This window comes from Ornithorhynchus anatinus, chromosome 2, assembly GCF_004115215.2.
Source record: "Ornithorhynchus anatinus isolate Pmale09 chromosome 2, mOrnAna1.pri.v4, whole genome shotgun sequence".
Taxonomy (NCBI): domain Eukaryota; kingdom Metazoa; phylum Chordata; class Mammalia; order Monotremata; family Ornithorhynchidae; genus Ornithorhynchus; species Ornithorhynchus anatinus.
Genome location: NC_041729.1, coordinates 1,682,270 through 1,702,078, shown reverse-complemented (window position 1 = coordinate 1,702,078; position 19,809 = coordinate 1,682,270). Strand labels below are relative to the sequence as shown.

The 19,809-nt window shown below is 54.8% G+C and overlaps 1 protein-coding gene across 1 annotated transcript; it reads left to right on the top strand.

Annotated features, from left to right (window-relative positions):
- The first annotated feature begins 635 nt into the window (after positions 1-635).
- LHX5 (LIM homeobox 5) lies at positions 636-14,399 on the top strand. The gene is made up of 5 exons (XM_029058228.1): positions 636-808; positions 3,129-3,352; positions 4,127-4,404; positions 6,753-6,918; positions 14,006-14,399. Exons 1-5 carry the CDS (start codon positions 636-638, stop codon positions 14,374-14,376), a joined length of 1,212 nt encoding a protein of 403 aa, XP_028914061.1. The 3' UTR covers positions 14,377-14,399.
- Positions 14,400-19,809: the final 5,410 nt, after the last annotated feature.

Below are 19,809 nucleotides of genomic sequence, written 5' to 3'. Positions count from 1 at the left end.
AACAATACTGATGCCTTGTTTTTTTTGGTCTGTCCGGACTCCAATGCTGCAGCCAATTTAGATATGCTATAAATTTAAGAGGTTGCCATGGACACGCCCCGCGGATTGGCCCGCCGGCTCCCTACGTGCCCCGCCACGTCACCAAATCTGAATAAGGATGCGCGAATTAGTCAGCTGCGAGACAAAGATGAGAATGGGGACAGCATGAAAGTGGAGAAAAGTACCAGACCCGCAGCCAAGGGGGAAGAAGCTTGTGGGGGGGAGCCGCCGCCGCTATCGTCGCTGTCGCCGCTGTCGCCGCTGTCGCCGCCGCCTGCTCGGGAGAGGACTGACTGGGGAACGGGGGGCTTCGGGGCAGAGGCGAAGGGGGTGAGGCCGTGACCCCCACGGAGGAGTTCCCCACCCCCCGTGCCATTTCCCTCCCTCCCCCTCCCCCATCGCCCTCCCCACGTTCAGGAATACCTCTAGAGAACTCGTCTGCCTCTCCAACCGCCTACCTCGTCTTTCCAGCCTTCCTGGACTCGCAGCCGGATCAGCGGAGGAGGAGGAGGAGGAAGAGGAGGAGGGGGGAGGGAGGAGGGGGGGAGGGAAGCTCCGGAGAGCTCTTTCCGGGAGGGGGGGGGAGGGCGGGGGTCATGATGGTGCATTGTGCAGGATGCGAGCGACCCATCTTGGACCGGTTTCTGCTCAACGTCCTGGACCGAGCTTGGCACATCAAATGCGTTCAGTGCTGTGAGTGCAAGTGCAATCTGACGGAGAAGTGCTTCTCGCGGGAAGGGAAGCTTTATTGCAAAAATGACTTTTTCAGGTAAGTGCTCCTCAGCGCAGGTTCTGTCTCCCCAGACCTTCCCTTCTCCCCCCACCGACCACCAACTCCCCCTCCTCCGGCCCTGGAGTCGAGCCTCCAAGCCTCCTCCTCCACTCCGTCCTCCTCTTCCTTCTCCTCCTTCTCCTCTTCTTCTTCCTCTTCCTCCTCGAAGTGAAAGAGCAGAAAAGAAAGTGAGCGGGTGGGTCGTTCTCCACACCCGGGCCCCCCTTCTGCGATTGAGGCCGGGACTGTCGGCGGGAAGGCGCCGACCCGGAGGCTCCTAAAGAGGCTGAGATCTGAGGCCATTCGAGGAAGCCTGCGAGAGGGCGAGACAAAATCAGGGGGTGGGTGAAAATCTCCGAAACTTTTCTCTCTCCTTTTTCTCTCTCTGGCACCGATGAAGACCACTCAGTAAATCTAGTGACTGTCCTTTCATTTTTATTTGTAGCCATGTAGACTAACCTCGCTAGCCCAGACAGGCAGAGGTTTGGCTAGTCCTCCCTCCTGGGTTACACAGTCCCGGGTGGAGAACTCCAATTCGGCAAGAACAATGCCCGCAACGGGACTCCAGCCCGTCACCTTTAATTTCCACTTTTCTACGAACCATCCGGGGCGACGAGAGATGGGGAACTGCGGGGGGGGGGGGGGGATGGGGGGGTGAGGGAGGAGATGGGGTGCCTTATTTTGAGAGGAGAAAAAAATGAAAAGCAATTTCTTTCAGTCGGGGTTGGCGAGCGGAAGGGTGGGAGCGAGAGAGAGAAAAAGAGAGAGAGAAAGAGAGAGTCAGAGGCTCAGGGGGAGACCCGGAGGTCCAGAGAGACCCTCTTCCTTAGGAAAGTTGGGCTTCTTTTCCTCGAGGCCCCCGGAGAGGCGGGGCGGGGTAGTCCGTGGAGGCCGGCTCCGGGGGAAGGTCGCGACTCCAGAGGACGGGGGCGGAGGATTAGCCTCGCCGGGAATCGGCCCTGAGGGCTCGGCCGGGCTCCCGAAGGCCGCCGGAGGCTAAATGTCAGATCCGCTTCGGTCCTGGAAGCTTCCTTTTCAGGCCCCTAAGCTGAGGCGGCGGCACTCCCGGGGCGTTTAATGATTTTTGATAAGCGGCAGAGGAGCCAATTAGGCTGAAGGATAAGACACAAAATGACTTACGAGTTCTAATGCCTTCACTACATCACCGTCACCCCAATTCAGCCTGCTCGGAGAAGCCGGCGGGGGAGTGGGAGATGGTAATGTGGGCGACCGGGGTCAGGGAGTTGGGGGGGAATGGCACCCACCTCCCCAGGACTGAGGCTCGGGGGCAGGCGGGACAGAACCTAAGGGATGGCGCCCGGGGCCTATTGGCCCCAACCCCGAGACCCGGCCAGGGGACCCTGGGAGGAAGAGGAGAAATTATCTAGGTTTTGGACAAGATCGGCGCAGGGGAAAAAACCTTCCTCGTTCGTGGGCACGAGGAACTAGCCCCCCGAAAGGAGTCGTTATTATCAGGGGTGCCCAGGGCAGAAGTCGCCGCCCCGGCCACCATCTCTCTGCCGCCCTGCGGCTTCCATCTCAGCCCGGGCCCGCGAGCGGGAAAACCCGTGCTGATCCGTCCGAGGCTGCTCGGGCCCGTGCGGAAACCCCCCAGCTATCCCGCCGGGGTCTTCTGAGGTTGGGGGGAAATAAGTGCCCCCTCCCCTAGGCGCCCCGCGGCCGGATCCGCGCTCCCCGATAGATGGAGAAACCGGCTGGCCGTGGAGGGGGAGACTGAGTCAGAGCCAGAGTCTTAAGCAGGAGAGAGACCCTGGGAGGGGTTTCTCTGTCTTATCACCAATTTTCTCTTGCGAGATCCAGGCGCCCCTCTTCCCACCCGGCTTCAACCCAGCCCCAGCACCCCTTCCCAATCTTGGGCGCCCCAAATTTCTCCAGCGGGGTGATCTAGGGAGAGTGGGGGCCGGGAGGGGGCGGGGCGGTGTACAGGGAGAAGGACCAGGTCCTTGTCTAAACCGTGAAATCACCTGCCGAACCGGAATGATTCTGGGATTTCCACTGGGATTGGGGGGTGAGGGGGGCTTTCCAGGCCCCACCGTGATCTCAACGCACACAGTTTTTCCTCCTCTCCCTCCTCCTATTCCCCCCCCCCCCCCCCCGTTTTCCTCACCCTCCTCCTCTTCATCCTCCTTCCTCGGGTGGGAGATGGATTTTTTTTCTCGCCCTTTTCCCACAAGAGGGGAGCAGGAGTCAGGCCCGGTTCCCCACCCCCACCCCCACCCCGCCGTCGCTTTATCCGCCCCCCGTGCCCGTCCTTTCTCCTCCCGCCCAAGGCTCACTGTGCCATCCGCGCCCCTAGGCGATTCGGCACCAAGTGTGCGGGCTGCGCCCAAGGCATCTCCCCGAGCGATCTGGTGCGGAAGGCCCGCAACAAGGTCTTCCACCTCAACTGCTTCACCTGCATGGTCTGCAACAAGCAGCTGTCCACCGGCGAGGAGCTGTACGTCATCGACGAGAACAAGTTTGTTTGCAAGGAGGACTACCTGAACTCTCCCAGCCTCAAGGAGGGCAGCCTCAACTCAGGTACCCGCGCCCCCCCCCCCCCCAACGTCCGCCCCCGCGTGGGGATTTCCTCGGGATGCCCCGAGGGGACGGGCGAGGGGCGGGAAGGTGAGGATGGTCTCCGGTAGGCCCGGGGTCCCTGCAGGGAGAGGAATTATTATTATTACGGTATTCGTTAAGCGCTTACTACGTGCCAAGCACTGTTCTAAGGAAGGCCCCGGGAGAAGCGGAGGAAGGGGGGCGGGGAGAGAAGAGAAGGGGTAGGAGCGAGTCCTGGCTGGACGCAAAGAGAGAAAATATCGGTCCCTTCTCATCGCCCGCAGTCCCGTCCGGAGGGTCATGTGGCCGGAACCGGTGGGCCGTCCACACCACCCTTGACGAAATTACGGCATTAAGGGGAAGGGGGCGGGTTGGGGGCCGGGGGTGGCCAGAGATGACCATGAGCCATCTAGGAAGGAAAAGCTAGCAGGGTTGGAGGGGCAGCAGGCCTGGATCCCGTAGACCCCGGAGTCCCCCGCCCCCTACTTTCTCAGCCAGAGAGGGAGTTGTAAGGGGGGGTGAGCTGGAGCCGGTGAGGATGAGGAGGGGGCTCCCACTCTGGACCGATCGGGTCTGGCCCCGCACCCCCACCTCTCAGCGGCTTCCTGATGCAACCGGGGTCCCTGCCCGCCCCCCTGGACCGAGGGAACCGGGCTGGGACGCGGCCGGTGGGAGGTGGGGAGGGTCGCCCCGAGGCCGGCTCTGAGCTGACGCCCCTATCCCACCCACCCTCCCCTCCCGCCCCCCACCCCGCAGTGTCCTCCTGCACGGACAGAAGTTTATCCCCGGACCTCCAGGACCCCCTGCAGGACGACCCCAAGGAGACGGACCACTCGACGTCGTCGGACAAGGAGGCGGCCAACAACGAGAACGAGGAGCAGAACTCGGGCACGAAGCGGCGCGGGCCCCGCACCACCATCAAAGCCAAGCAGCTGGAGACCCTCAAAGCCGCCTTCGCCGCCACCCCCAAGCCCACCCGGCACATCCGCGAGCAGCTGGCCCAGGAGACCGGGCTCAACATGCGGGTCATCCAGGTAGCGGCCGCCCCCGCGCCCAGCCCGTCCTAGGCTTCCCGTTCCTCATCCCGGGGGGTGGGGGTCGGGGGGCACAGAGTCGGGATCGGGAGGAGGGGGCGGCGTGTGGCCGGATCGGCCGTTCGGGACTGGCTGGGCCTGACCATCCCCGAATCCGTCGTCGCGGTGCCTGCGGCCCTACGGAGAAGGGCCAAGGTGCGCCTTCGTGAAGAGAGATCTCTGGACGGTCGGGGGTCGGGAGTGCTTTTTTAAGGACACCGTAGGTTTAAAGGGGGAAGGGTGTGTGTGTATGTGTGTGTGTGTGTGTGTATGTGTGTGTGTGTGTTTTGGGTATCTGCTGCATTGACAAGCGTTCCCCTTTTCCCTTCGCTTGCGCGGCCTAATTTAGAGGAGCCCCCCCCACTCCCATTCACTCAATCCTATTTATTGAGCGCTTGCTGTGTGCAGAGCACTCTACTAAGCGCTTGGAAAATACAATACAGCAATAAAGAGAGACAATCCCTGCCCACTCCCGGCCCCCCATCTCTAGACCCCGGCCCCAGCCCCATCTCCGGCTGATCCTACCGCCCCAGCGGGAGAGGCAGGGTAAGACCCCTCCTCCCATGAGGCACGGGGTTTCAGCGAGGAGGTGGTCCTAGGCCCTCCTCCTCCTCCCATCCACCCCCATCTCCCTCTGAAGGCCCCGATCTGTCTGAAGGGGACAGGTGCAGGGGGGAGGGGCCCGAGAGCCCGGCCGACCCTCGGCTCGACTGGGTTTCCTCTGCCCTGACTGCAGGCCGCCGGGGGTTAGACCTAGACTGCGACCTCCTCCCGCCCCTCCTCGCCCACCCGGGACGCCAGGCTACCGACAGGAGTGGATGTGGGGGGATAGGGGGGGGGGGGTGCTGAAAACCCTTTAGTCGGCTGGTACCCGGAGAAGGGAGAAGGGGAGAGAGAAACAGAAACGGAGAGACAGAGAGAGGAGATAAGAGGAGGAAGAGAGGCAGAGACTCAAAGAGAAAAAGGAAAGGGACTGGTCGGGGAAAGGATGAAATTTAGGGGGAAGAAAGGGGACCGGGAGCGAGAGAGGCTGGAGGAGGTCGCGGGCTGGGCAGTTGGGGGAGGGGTCCCGACTTGTTTTTATGAAGTTGTTTGAGGGTCGTAAGGCCAGGGCGCGGGGAGGGGGCTCGGAGAGGAGAGTTCATTAAGGACCTACCCTCGAGGTGTCGAAATCCTTCACTCCTGAGTGGTTCGCGCGGAGTTAACTTCCCAACTTTTCTTCTCCCTTCAAATGCCAAACGCTTCACTGGCCAGACTCGGGCCCCTAATCCCGGGCTCGTTCCCTGCCAGGAATCCCGCTCGCCCCCCACGGGGACCGTGGGCGGAGAGGGGGCGGCAGGGAGGGCCGGACCCTTCCCCCTTCCTCAGAGGCTCAGCTCCCCCGGCCTGTCCCCTGGGAGAACAGAGGTCAAGGGACCGTTAGAGCTCGCGGCCTGAGACTTCTTCGGATAGAGAAGCAGCATGGCCTAGTAGCAAGAGCACGGGCTTGGGAGTCAGAGGTCGTAGGTTCTAATCCCGGCTCCGTCATTTATCTGCTCTGTGACCTTGGGCAAGTCACTTCACTTCTCTGGTCCTCAGTTACCTCATCTATAAAAGGGGGGTTGAGATTGTGAACCCCTTATGGGACAGAGACTGTGTTCAACCTGGTTACCTTGTATCTGCCCTAGTGCTTAGAACAGTGCTTGGCACGTAGTAAATGCTTATTAATAATTATCATTATGGTGTTCGTTAAGCTCTTACTATGTGCCAGGCACAGTTCTAAGCGCTGGGGTAGTTACAAGTTAATCAGGTTGTCCCACGTGGGACTCGCAGTCTTAATCCCCGTTTTCCAGATGAAGTAACTGAGGTACAGAGAAGTTAAATTCATTCATTCATTCAATCGTATTTATTGAGCGTTTACTGTGTGCAGAGCACTGGACTAAGGGCTTGGAATGTACAGTCGGGGAATAGATAGAGACAATCCCTGCCCCACAACGGACACACAGTCTAAAAGGGGGAGACGGACAGCAAAACAAATTAAGTGGCTTACCCAAGGTCACAAAGCAGACGAGGGGTGGAGCCGGAATTAGAACCCACATCCTCTGACTCCCAAGCCCGTGTTCTTTCCACTAAACCAGGATGTTTCACAAATACCATAATTATTACTATAACCCCAATTAATCGGGTTACCAGTCCTCCCGCGCGCCGGGGGAGGGGCCGCGGTTAATAGTAATGATTATGGTATTAGTTAAGCGCTTACTATGTGCCAAGCACTGTGGAGGCCCCGCCCCTCTCGGCCTCGTCCATCTAAATCCCAGCCCCTCTCCCAGGTCTGGTTCCAGAACCGGCGGTCCAAGGAGAGGCGCATGAAGCAGCTGAGCGCCCTGGGCGCACGGAGACACGCCTTCTTCAGGAGTCCGCGGCGTATGCGCCCGCTGGGCGGCCGGCTCGACGAGTCTGAGATGCTGGGCTCGACGCCCTACACCTACTACGGAGGTGAGGAGCGTTTGACGCGGGAGCCTGGGTCCCCTCAAAAAGTCGCTTCCTTTCCACCTCGCGAACTCGTCGATGGCTCTCCCTGGGCGCTTACTGTGGGCGGAACACTGTGGGGAGCGCTGGGGAGATTGATACTGTTGACGATACTGGTTAAGCGTTTACTATGTGCGCTGTTCTAACCTCTGGGGTAATGATAATGGTATTAATTATTATTATCGTATTTGTTGAGAGCTTACTATGTGCTGAGCACTGTTCAAAGCGCAGGGGTAGATACAGAGTAATCAGGTTGCCCCACGTGGGGCTCACATTTTTTAATCCCCGTTTTTACGGGTGAGGTAGCGGGCTCAGAGAAGTGAAGTGACTTGCCCAGAGTCACATAGTAGACAAGTGGCGGAGCCGGGATTAGAACCCACGACCTCTGACTCCCATGCCCACGCTCTTTCCACTAAGCCACGTTGCTTCGTTAAGCGTTACTATGTGCCAAACACTGTTCTAACTTCTGGGGTAATAATAATGATGATAATAACAAAGGTATTGTTAAGCGCTTACTATGTCCCAAGCACTGTTCTAACCTCTGGAGTAATAATAATAATGATCAAAATAATGGTATTTGTTAAACGCTTACTATGTCCCAAGCACTGTTCTAACCTCTGGAGTAATAATAATAATGATAAAAATAATGGTATTTGTTAAGCGTTTACTATGTGCCAAGCACTGTTCTAACCTCTGGAGTAATAATAATGATGATAATAATAATGGTATTTGTTAAGCGCTTGCTATGTGCCAAGCACTGTTTTAACCCCTGGAGTAATAATAATGATAATGACGCTATTTGTTAAGCCTTACTATGTGCCATTCATTCATTCATTCATCCATTCATTCATTCATTCATCCTATCGTATTTCTTCAGCTCTTAATGTGTGCAGAGCACTGTACTAAGCGTTTGGAATGTACAATTCGGCTAGCACTGTTCTAAGCGCTGGAGTAAGAATGATAATAATAAAAACGGTGCTTACTATGTGCCAAGCACTGTTCTAAGCGCTGGGGTAGCTACAAAGTCATCAGATTGTCCCACGTGAGGCTCGCAGTCTTCATCCCCATTTTATAGATGAGGTAACTGAGGCACGGAGAAGTGAAATGACTTGCCCAAAGTCACACAGTTGATAAGTGGAGGACTGGGGATTAGAACCCATGACCTGACAACCAAACCCGTGCTCTTTCCACTAAGCCACGCTGCTTTTCTACAGTATAGCAGAGTCGCTAGACACGTTCTCTGCACGCCTGTCTTACACGCACACCTGCACAGTGATGGGAAGCAGTGGAAAGAGCACGATCTTGGAAGTCAGAGGACCTGGGTTCTAATCGCAGCTCCGACACCGGTCTGCTGTGTCATCTCGGGCAAGGCACTTTACTTCTCTGTGCCTCAGTTTCCTCATCTGTACAGCGGAGATTAAATCCTACTCCTTTCCACTTTGACTGTGAACCCCAAATGAGATAGGGACTATGTCCATCCTGATTATCTTCTGTGCACCCCAGTGCTTGGAACAGTCCTTGACACACAGTAAGTGCTAAACGAATACCATTATCATTAGCATCACAAACGTTCATTCCCAAACCCCAGGGTCCTACATCAGACTTCATAGGAAACTCCCGACGGATACACACACGCATGGGTGTTCTTGTTTTCACACCCATGTGTACACTGATGAATTTAAGCAAATACATACCCACCCACTCACATTTTTGCCCACTCACATATACACAACACTATTCAGCAGTACAACTACCCATTCACATTTCACACATTCACCCGTACTAGTTTCACACTTGCTCACGCGGGCAGACATAGAACCCGCAAACTCAGACATACACAACGCGCACTCAAACGTATACTCTGTCTCTTCTCTCTTTCTCACGCACATGTCCACACATCAAACGCGGCAGGCAGACCGGCCTTAGAATCTAGTGGTTGAAGCGCTGCCCTGCAAAAAGGGGCAGGAAAAATCCAGTTCCCAGTCACCCGGCGATGTACTGGACAGCCGCGTTCACACTCCACCCCTGGGGACACACCCGCGCACACACACAAACACACATATACAATCGGTCTCCGTCACGTGGGCACACACTCCTGGAAGATTCCAAACGGCTTAAAATGTTTCTCCTGCTTACTGGAACTCTGTGTTTCCTCTCAAATCTCATTTTTAACCGCTGGGATTAGGTGATTTGTGTGTGTGTGTGTGTGTGTGTGTGTCTGTGTCTGTGCTGGCGCGTACACACGCGTATGCATCTAGAACTGAGAATGTTCTTCTGGTATAGTGCTCTAATTACACAGGTTAGTTCGTTTGCTGAAAATCGCCCCTACACAGCACCGTTAGAGACCTTTTCATCAGCATGGCTTCGTGGAAAGAGTACAGGCTTGGGAGTCAGAGGACGTGGATTGTAATCCCGCCTCCGCCACTTGCCTGCTGTGTGACCCTGGGCAAACCACTTCACTTCTCTGTGCCTCGGTGACCTCATCTGTAAAATGGGGATTAAGACTGTGACTCCTACGTGGGACAACCTGATTACCTTGTATCTACCCCTCGCTTGGAACAGTGCTTAGCACATAGTTAGCGCTTAACAAATATTATTATTATTATCTGATTTAAAGTACCAGTTTTGCAGTCCCGCAAGCCGGGAGCCGTCACCTCCTGCTGGTGATGGACTGCGGCCTCGGGCACCGGCTTGCCCGGAGCCTTCGGGGGGACTTGGGGGATCTTGGGGGGGAGGGGGGGCAGCTTCCTCCTACTCTCGGTGCGATTCCTCCCGAAGGGGATCCTGGCGGCGCTTTGTTCTTCCTCCTGGCTTCCCTCCCCGCTCCCGGAGACGTTAAATCGAGGTTACGGCGGGTTTGCTCTCCTCTGGCTGGGCCGAGGAAGGCAGCGGGCCTGTCAATCAATCAATCAATCGGACTTATTGAGCGCTTACTGGGTGCAGAACACTGTACTAAGCGCTTGGGAGAGTACAACGTAACAGAGTTGGTAGACACATCGTTAAGGGCTTGCACCCCGACGGCCGCAGACACGTAGTCCCGGACCCAGTAGCTGATAGGGGACACGCGTGCACACACCCACTCGTGCAAACATCCCCCGCCCCCATACGTGCACTCAGTGGCGCACGTACTCATGCATACACACTTGTGCACATACCCACTCGTGCAAACATATACCCCTATGTATATACACTTATTCGTGCACACTTATGCTCACACACTGCTGCACATACACTCACTCGTACCCTTATTCAGTAGTATTTCAATCGTATTCATTCATTTATTCAATCGTATTTCTTGATCGCTTACTGTCTGCAGAGCACTATACTAAGCGCTCGGGAAGTACAACTCAGCAACAAATAGAGACAATCCCTGCCCACAGCGGGCTCACAGTCTAGAAGGGGGAGAGACAGACATCCGCGCTTACTGTGTGAAGAGCACTGTACTAAGCGCTTACTCTTACTCACGTACACACACTGGAGCACATACATTCACTCGTACCCTTACTCACGCATATCCGAGCACACATATCCGACCGCACATACACATAAAACGCACATTTCTCTCCCCCTCCCCTCCCGCAGGAGTCTGGCCTAATGGTCAAACTGGGCTATTAGCCAAATCTCTCTTCCTCTGGGGAGTCTGGGACCCTCGTTCGTCTCACCCCTTGCCCATCCCTCGCTCCCACCGGTCCCAAAAGGTCCGAGAGCCGAAGCCCTGGGGAGAAGAAGACAGTGTGGTCTGGTGGGCCTCTCCCGCCTCCCCCCTCCTGTCAAGGGCAGGCCGACTGGATGTGTTCGTGTGTGTGTTTGTGTATAGGGAGGAGACGGGGCCCCTCCGACCCCTCCAGAGGAAATGAATTCGCCTTTGATTTGGTTTTTGTTTGTTTGTTTTGGGGGTTTTTTTGGAAGTCCGACGAGGGCAGGACGATTTTAGGGCGGTAACTAATCAGAGAAAGTTCACGGTCCCTTCCTGGTGTGTGTAGGGGGTGGGGGGTGGGGGTGTTAAAACAAAGTCAATAATGAGTCAAGTGAGAGACCGTGACAGAGTGCAGATTAATAGCCTGAAGCTTCATTTTTTAATTACTAATTGGTCACTCCCAATTGGGATAATTAAGGTGTCCTAGGACCCTCAAATAAAACCGGGCCTTCCCCGGTCGTGCACCAAGAAGTAATGCTACACAAATTATTATTATTATTATTCTCATCGATTGATCAATTCATCGCATTTACTGAGCTCTTACTGTGTGCAGAGCACTACGACAATTTAACGCTCATTCCCGGCCCCCGACGAGTTTACAATCCAGAAGGGGAGATAGATTAATATAAATAAATGAATTGCGTTTATGTACACAAGTGCCCCTAGCCCCCTCTCCATTGTCCTGGCCTTTGGCCTTCCTTGGGGTGGGGGGGGGGAGGATGGAGAGGGGCCCGCCCCCCCCCCCCCCAGACGGTGCCGCCCTGCCTGGAGGCTCACCCTCCCGGCCAGCACGGAATCTCTAATCCCCGCTCTAAGAAATTCCGTCCGGTCTCGGGTCCCGTCGGGCACCCGGCAGCTCGCAAGAAAGGGAACGGTGTGATGAAGCGGTCCTTCTGAACAGAGGCGCCCCGGTTTCCAGCCAGGGCGGCCCCTCCCTTCCCTCTCCCCGTTGCGACGGCCCGGACAAAGCTGCAGCTGCAGCCTTTTGTAACCCTTTCAGACGGGATTTGTTCCAATTACCCCGCAAGCCTTGACCATATGGAGGCGGGCCGAGGAGCGCCGGCTCTCCTCCCGCCGCCGGCTCCCTCGCAACGCGCGGGGCCCCGAAGATGGGAGGACCCTGGAGTTCAGGACACCCCTACCTGAATCCCCCCCACCCCTGCTCCCTCTGCGGCCCGTCTCAACCGGGGTGGGGGTCCTGAGAGGTCAGGAGGGGGAGGTGGAGGTGGGGAAGGGGATCTCCGTCCAGTGCAGGAAATTAAGATCCACGGATATTGAGCGGGGGAGGGGAGGATGCCTGAATTCCCTCCCCCCGTTCTCAGGGTGGAACCCCCCCCCACCCACACCCCCACTTATGACCCCCTAACCAGCCCCTCGCCCTTCGAGGTTGAGGCCAGAGATTCTCCCCTCTTGACTCTCAGCCGTTAAATTGGTGTTTTCTCTCCTGGACCTCCCCCCCCCCAAAAAAAGGGCTTATGTCCTTCCCCGTCGGGAGAGGGTCCACCGGACCCGGAGCCAAGCCGAGCCGGTGAGGCGATTCCGCTGGGCGTCTCGGTAGGAGGTGACCACCCGGCCGACGGTGGACATCGGTGATTTCGTTTAAAGCCGCCGGGCAAACTCCAAAAAAGAAAACGGAATCCACCGCGAGCCCGTCCTTTCCCTCAAAAACCCGCTTCTTTACTTCTTTGTCCTCCCGGGGGCGGAAGGAAGGGACGCTCCCAGGACCATCCAGGAGGGACTTAGCGGGGAGAGGGGGAGATGGGCCACATGGTCCCCCAAATCAAAAATAATGTCGATAATAACAGTGAAAGCATTGACGGCGGCGCCGTCGCTGATGCGAAATCCGCAAGGGAGCGGACAATTCATTCTGGGGCCGTTGCTTCCAAAACGGGAATGTCCGAAGCAGCGGCTCCCTTCCGCGGATACCCCCCCCCTCCCCGGCCCCCCCGAGGAGATGGGAGGCTTGCTTGGGTCTCTGCCGCCTCTACCCACCTTCTTTTCCTTTTTACACCCCCGGATCAAAGACTGTTCTGATTGCCCAAATCCCGCAGGCCCGGGTCAGCGGAGCGGGGGAGGGGGCGAGGATTCCTCCTGGCCGCGGAGATCTGACCCCCTTCTCTCTCCTCGTTTACCCGTCTCTCTTTTTGCCCCTTCCCTCGCCCCCCACCCCCCACCCGATTGATTTTCCTCGTTCTGTCTCCCTCTCTCTCTCCTCCGCCTCTCCGGCTTTCTTCTTTCTCTGTCCTCGTCTCCCGGTCTCTGCTCTTGCTTTATTCTGTTTCCCCCCTCTCCGTTCGGCGTCTGACTGTCCTCTGGGACCGGCTCTCTGGGCTTTTCTCTCTGGGTCACTCGTTTCTACCCTCCATTTCACTCTCTGCTCCCGTCTTCTCCATCTTTCCATGCTTCGGTCGCTGTCTCTTTCTCTCTCTCTCTCTCTCTCTCTGCTTCTCGGTTTCCTTCTGTCTTTCTGTCTCTCCCTTCCCCTCTGCTGTCTCTTTCTGTCTCTGCCTCTCTCGGTTTCCCTCTGTCTTTCTATCTCTCCCTCCCCCTCTGTCTCTTTCTGTCTCTGCCTCTCTGGGTTTCCTCCGTCTCTCCCTCCCCCTCTGTTGTCTCTTTCTGTCTCTGCCTCTCTCGCTCTCCCTTCCCCTCTGCTGTCTCTTTCTGTCTCTGCCTCTCTGGGCTTTCCTCTGCCTTTCTGTCTCTCCCTCCCCCTCTGTTGTCTCTTTCTGTCTCTGCCTCTCTCGCTCTCCCTTCCCCTCTGCTGTCTCTTTCTGTCTCTGCCTCTCTCGGTTTCCCTCTGTCTTTCTATCTCTCCCTCCCCCTCTGTCTCTTTCTGTCTCTGCCTCTCTGGGTTTCCTCCGTCTCTCCCTCCCCCTCTGTTGTCTCTTTCTGTCTCTGCCTCTCTCGCTCTCCCTTCCCCTCTGCTGTCTCTTTCTGTCTCTGCCTCTCTGGGCTTTCCTCTGCCTTTCTGTCTCTCCCTCCCCCTCTGTTGTCTCTTTCTGTCTCTGCCTCTCTCGCTCTCCCTTCCCCTCTGCTGTCTCTTTCTGTCTCTGCCTCTCTGGGCTTTCCTCTGCCTTTCTGTCTCTCCCTCCCCCTCTGTCTCTGCCTCTCTGGGTGTCCCTCTGTCTCTCCCTCCCCCCTCTGCTGTCTCTTTCTGTCTCTGCCCCTCTATCTGTCTCCCTCCCGCCCTCTCGCCTCCATCCACCTCTCTCCGTCCATCTGCCGATCCTCCTCTGCGTCTCTCTCGCCGTCTGCCCGTCTCTCCTCGACCCTCTGTTTCTCTCTCCGTCTCCCCCGCTTCTCCCTTCCGTCCTCCCACCCGTTCCCCTCCCGCTCCGTCCCGCTGGTCCCTACCAGATTATCAAGGCGACTACTACGGTCCCGGTGGCAATTACGATTTCTTCCCGCACGGGCCTCCCTCTCAAGCCCAATCTCCCGCGGACTCCAGCTACCTACAGAACTCAGGCCCCGGCTCGACGCCTCTGGGGCCCCTGGAAGCCCCTCTCCCCGGACATCACTCTTCAGAAAACCAAAGGTACACGGATATGATCTCGCACCGGGACACGCCCAGCCCGGAGCCGGGCCTGCCAGGCTCCCTGCACCCCCTCCCCGGGGAGGTCTTCGCCGGCGGCCCCAGCCCCCCATTCTCCATGTCCAGCAATAGCGCCTACAACGGGGGCCCCCTCTCACATCCGAGCCAGGAGCTGAACGAGGCCGCGGTGTGGTAATCGTCATAATAACGTTGGTATTGGTTGAGCGCTTACTATGTGCCGAGCACTGTTCTAGGCGCTGGGATAGATACAAGGTTATTAGGTTGTCCCGCTTGGGGCTCACAGTCTTCATCCCCATTTTACAGATGAGGTAACTGAGGCACAGAGAAGTTGAGTGACTTGCCCAAGGTCACACAGCTGACAAGTGGCAGAGCTGGGATTCGAACCCATGACCTCTGACTCCCAAGCCCGGGCTCTTTCCACTAAGCCACGCTACTTCTCAATCCTCCCCCCACCCCCACCCCCCCATCCCTTCCAGGACAGCCCCCTCCTCCCCATCCTCTTCCCCGCTCCTCCCGTCGCTTCCCCCCACTCCCCCCAAAGGGAACCTATGGATTCCCCGGAGCTCATCGCGCCCCCTCCTCCTCCTCCTCCTCCTCCTCCTCCTCCTCCTCCTCCTCCTCCTCCTCCTCCACCCACCCCCCTCCCCACCGATGCCAAAACGCTAGCCCTCCACCGGTACCCGGGGGTCGCCCCCACCTCCTCGTTGGCCGGCGAGGGGCGGGAGGGACCGGTTCTCCCGGGACCCAATCCAGGACCGGCCGGGAACCACCGCCCGGAGAAGTCCTGGCAGCGACCGGCAGTTTCCTTGGACCAAAGCCGGACCCTTAGCGGGTCCACGGATCTCAAAGCGCCCTCTAGACTGCGGACCCGTGCGGGGCGGGGACGGAGGATGGGAGAGGAGAGACCGGATGGCCCAAACCATCTGTTCCCTCCATCCCGGACGCCAGTTTTCTATTCTTATTCAAAAGGGAGGGGGAAAAAAAAATCGACGACACCCTCCACCTTCCTGCCTTCTTTTTTGGAGAGAAGCGGGGGGGGAGGGGGGTGCTCTTGTGCCAGAGCGTTTGGGGGTCGGGAGTGCGGGGGGCGAGGAGGGGTCGGGGGCGGGATGGGGGGGAGAGAGGGGGTCCAGCCGGCCTGGCCTCAAGGGAATCGCGCTATACAAGTGAACGCCCCCTCGTGGCGCATCCCGGAACCCAGCTGCAGTTTTTCCAGAGCTGAGCAGGAGGGGATGGGGGGAGGGGAGGGTTGGGGGGGGGGGGGTGTCCGGCCCCTTTCGAGAGGCTTTTTGAAAAATGACAATTTCCCCCCACCCCCCACCCCCCTCTCCCGCCCTGCCCCAAATCCCCCTCTTTCACCCCACCCCAAGTTCTATGTGGTTCTTCGGCAAACACGAAGCCGGATCCGGACGTTTGGACGTTTCCGTGAGGTTATGAACGTAAGGTTGTACAGTACTATACTTTTTTGGAAGTCGGACGCTTCCTAATTTCCTTATTTTGTATAAAGAAGAAAACAAATAAAGTATGTTTTTGTGTTTACTGCTTATTTATGGTACCTTAGTTATCTGGAGGTGGGGACATTTTTATATTTTTAAGAGGGCGGGGGTTGGGGAGGAGACAGTGAAAACTGAAAGAGGTTTACCTGGAAAAAAAAAACAAAAAACCTTTTTTAAAAATAAAAGACTAATAAAAAAATCTTTTTTTCTTCCCTCAGTGTGTCGTGATGCTCCTTTCCCCTGCGAGTAGGCGCGCCCCAGTCGGGTTCGACTGAAATCAAATTGTTTTAGCTGCTTTTGGCTTTCCTTCCTCGCTTTCTCTTTGTCACAAATCATCCGGGAGCACCTTCTCCCTGGCTAGCCTGCCCCTGTCATGTGACTTCATTCCTGTCCTACCCTGGATCCTTCCTGGGGGAAGGGCAGGCTGGAAAAAAAGAAAAACCCTCAAAAAAACCTTGCCGGCTGACACATTTTTTAAAGTATTTGCCAACCTCTATGAAGCCCTTCCCATTCAAAGTAGGCTCTGCCCCTCTATAATATGGTTACCGTATAGCTTTGTTATTTTATTTTCCTAAACCCTTTAATTGCCTAATAAAGTCCCCATATTCATTCATTCGATCATATTTATTGAAAGCTTACTGTGTGCAGAGCACTGTACTAAGCGCTTGGGCGAGGACAATACAACAATAAACAGGCACATTCCCTGCCCACAACGAGTTTATGTCTAGAAGGGGTGACAGACATTGAAGTAAATTTTTTTAAATTCCATAACCAGAAACCCCTTCCAGAGATCAGACTGGACCAAAAGAAAACCGGGCTGTATAGCAAGTGGAGGGCTATCAGTCAATCTGTCCTGTTTATTGAACACTTACTGTGTTTAGTAATTCAGTTCAGAAATTGCTCTCCCCCTCTTCAAAGCCTTATTGAAGGTACATCTCCTCCAAGAAGGCTTCCCTGAATAAACCCTCCTTCCTTCTCTTCCCTCTCCCTTCTGCGTCGCTCTGACTTGCTCCCTTCTTTCATTTCCCGCCTCCCAGACCCACGACACTTAGGTATTTATCTATTTATCTATTTATTTATTTATATTAATGTCTATCTCCCCCTCTATACTGTGAGCTCTTTGTGGGCAGGGAATGTGTACGTTTGTTGTTGCAGTGTACTCTCCCAAGCACTTAGCACAGTGCTTTGCACACAGCGTGTGAGCACACACAGTGTGTGAGAAGCAGTGTGGCTTAGCGGAAAGAGCACGGGCTTGGGAGTCAGAGGACGTGGTTTCTAGTTCCATCTCTGCCACGTGTCTGCTGTGTGACCTTGGGCGGGTCATTTCATTTCTCTGTGCCTCAGTGACCTCATCTGTAAAATGGGGATGAAGACCGTGAGCCCCACGTGGCACAATCTGCTTATCTTCTATCTACCTCAGTGCTTAGAAGAGTGCTTGGCACATTGTAAAAGCTTAACAAATACCCTCATCATCACTCAGTAAATATGATTGATTGATTGAATGAGTGAATGAATGAATTCAGAGCACTGTACTAAGCTCTTGGGAGGGTACACCAGGGTTGGTAGACATATTCTCTGCCCACAACCAGTTTACAGACTAGAGGGGGACAGACAAGAGAAAAAATAAGGGGAATTCTACCTCCTATTGGCTTTGGGTAAGGTTTAACCAGTGAGACGTGCCATGTCTTTGGGAGATGGGGGAGGGACTGGTGGGGCTGAGGACCAGGGGGAGGGGAAGGGGTCACTTTGATACTCAGGGGATGGTTCAGCAGGGAATTTGGTGGACCTGGAATTTTTGTATCTTAGGCCTAGGAGATCATTACCCTCAAACCACCTCCTTCCGTGACCTAGATTTACTAGGGACCACCTCTCCAGATATGGATGGCGAAACTGAGGCTCCAGTGAACTGTATATATTCTCATTATCCTATTTATTTTGTTAATGAGATGTACATCACCTTGATTCTATTTATTTGCTATTGTTTTAATGAGATGTTCATCCCCTCGATTCTATTTATTGCTATTGTTTTTGTCTGTCTCCCCCGATTAGACTGTAAGCCCATCAAAGGGCAGGGACTGTCTCTATCTGTTACCGATTTGTACATTCCAAGCACTTAGTACAGTGCTCTGCACCTAGTAAGCGCTCAATAAATACTATTGAATGAATGAATGAATGAAATGAGCACCCCAGTCAGCACAATGGAGGTGATGGTCCAAATCCAGCTGCTTATGATGATGATGATGATAATATTAATAATTGTGGTATTTGTTAAGCACTTTCTATGTGCCAGACACAGTAGTATGCACTGGGGTGGACACAAAGAAATCAGGTTGGACACAGTGCCTGGCTCACAACATGGGGCTCATAGTCTTAAGTAATAATAATAATAATAATGTCGGTATTTGTTAAGCGCTTACTATGTGCAGAGCACTGTTCTAAGCGCTGGGGTAGACACAGGGGAATCAGGTTGTCCCACGTGGGGCTCACAGTCTTAATCCCCATTTTACAGATGAGGTAACTGAGGCACAGAGAAGTTAAGTGACTTATAGATGAGGTAGCAGGAGCGGAGAAGTTAAGCGGCTTGTCCAAGGTCACACAGCAGACAGATGGAGGAGCCGGCATTAGAACCCAAGTCTTTTTGACTTCCCGGGCTGTGCTCTGCCCATTAGACCACACTGCTCTCTCTAAAAAGGGGGGCATTGGCCAGTCGTCTAGACAACCCTCCTCCATGTTGCCAGTGGGATCCAGGCTTCCCCGGAAATAGGCCGATGTGATTCTAGCAAAATCCCCTTCCCCCACCCTTCCCCCCCCACACCCCCACTCCCCAGCACTGTCCTATTAGTCTAAGGTCAGTGAATACGCAGCACAGCCCAGGAGTGATAATAGACGTTTTGATTATCTTTTCATCTTCACTGGAAAACTTAACAGCCATAGGAACGCCATAGGAATCAGGTCAAACGATTTACCCAATAAGCCTTCTGCTTGTCATAATAGCCCATGAAAACAGAGAGAACCAGGCTGTTTTAATTAGGCCTCAACATTTTTCCACTTAAATGCTGGAGTGTGAGGAGGAAGCAGAGGCCTTTTTGAAGTTGTCGGGTTCTTTTTTTTCCCCCTTCTGTTTTAAAGTCAATTAAAAAAAAGAAAGTAGCAATGGGGGAATCCGAAAGGCGAGGGAAATAGGATGGGGGGGGGTTTGTTGATAGGACAGATCTGCAGGGAATTCTCTTCTCCAATTTTTCCAATGTTTCTCCAATTCCCTGTAAGCTTAGGCTCTAGGCCTGCCCTTCGAATTCACTGTACATTAAAATTCCGGTGGCAGTAGAAAAGGAGTTTGTGTGGAAAATGCTGTGCCTGCCTCCTCCCACCTCAGCCCTCAGGATTGGGCATAATGAGGAGAAGATCATTTTCCCAGGAGCCTCAGGCCCCAGGTCAGGCCGTAGCGGGAGCAACCCCATGGTCCGCCTAGACCGGAGATCTGTCTTCCACAGTGGCTTCGGGACACTGGAGGAACCGTGTGCTGGTCACCCTCCTGAACACCGGTCCTCTTGGCTAAGTATTGTTATACTGAACTCTCCCAAATGCTTTGTACAGTGCCCTGCACACAGTAAGCGCTCAATAAATACGACGGAATGAATGAATGAAGTATGGCTCATCTAACACCCCTCACTCCCCTTTCCTGGTCTCTAACTTTCTCCCTAGTAACCAAGCATGAACTGCTCATCCTTGGATCAATCCCTAACCGAGGATATTTTTGACCTGTTGTGCTTCCTGAGGGAAAAAGTTCTACATATTTACCCATGCCAAGCGAAGAAGTACTTCCTTTGTTTTTGACCCTCCTTTCTTCAATCTTTACAACAATAACAATAATAATGATGGTATTTAGTATGCCTTTACTAGAGGCCAGCACTGTGCTAACTGCTGAGGTAGATACAACACGGTCATATCAGACACGATCCCTGTGCCACACTGGGATCCCAACCTAAGTAAGAGAGAGAATGGTTATCTTATCTCCATTTTACATAAGTTGTATTTACGGAGCACTAACGGTGTGTAGAGTGCTATACTAAAGCACTTGGGAGAGTACAGTTCAATAGAGATAGTAGGCACAT

Excerpts from the sequence above, each read along its gene's own strand:
- LHX5 (XM_029058228.1), top strand. The coding sequence starts at position 636 with ATGATGGTGCATTGTGCAGGATGCGAGCGACCCATCTTGGACCGGTTT. Across the intron at positions 809-3,128 it reads TGCAAAAATGACTTTTTCAG|GCGATTCGGCACCAAGTGTG; the intron begins GTAAGTGCTCCT and ends CCGCGCCCCTAG. Across the intron at positions 3,353-4,126 it reads GGAGGGCAGCCTCAACTCAG|TGTCCTCCTGCACGGACAGA; the intron begins GTACCCGCGCCC and ends CCCACCCCGCAG.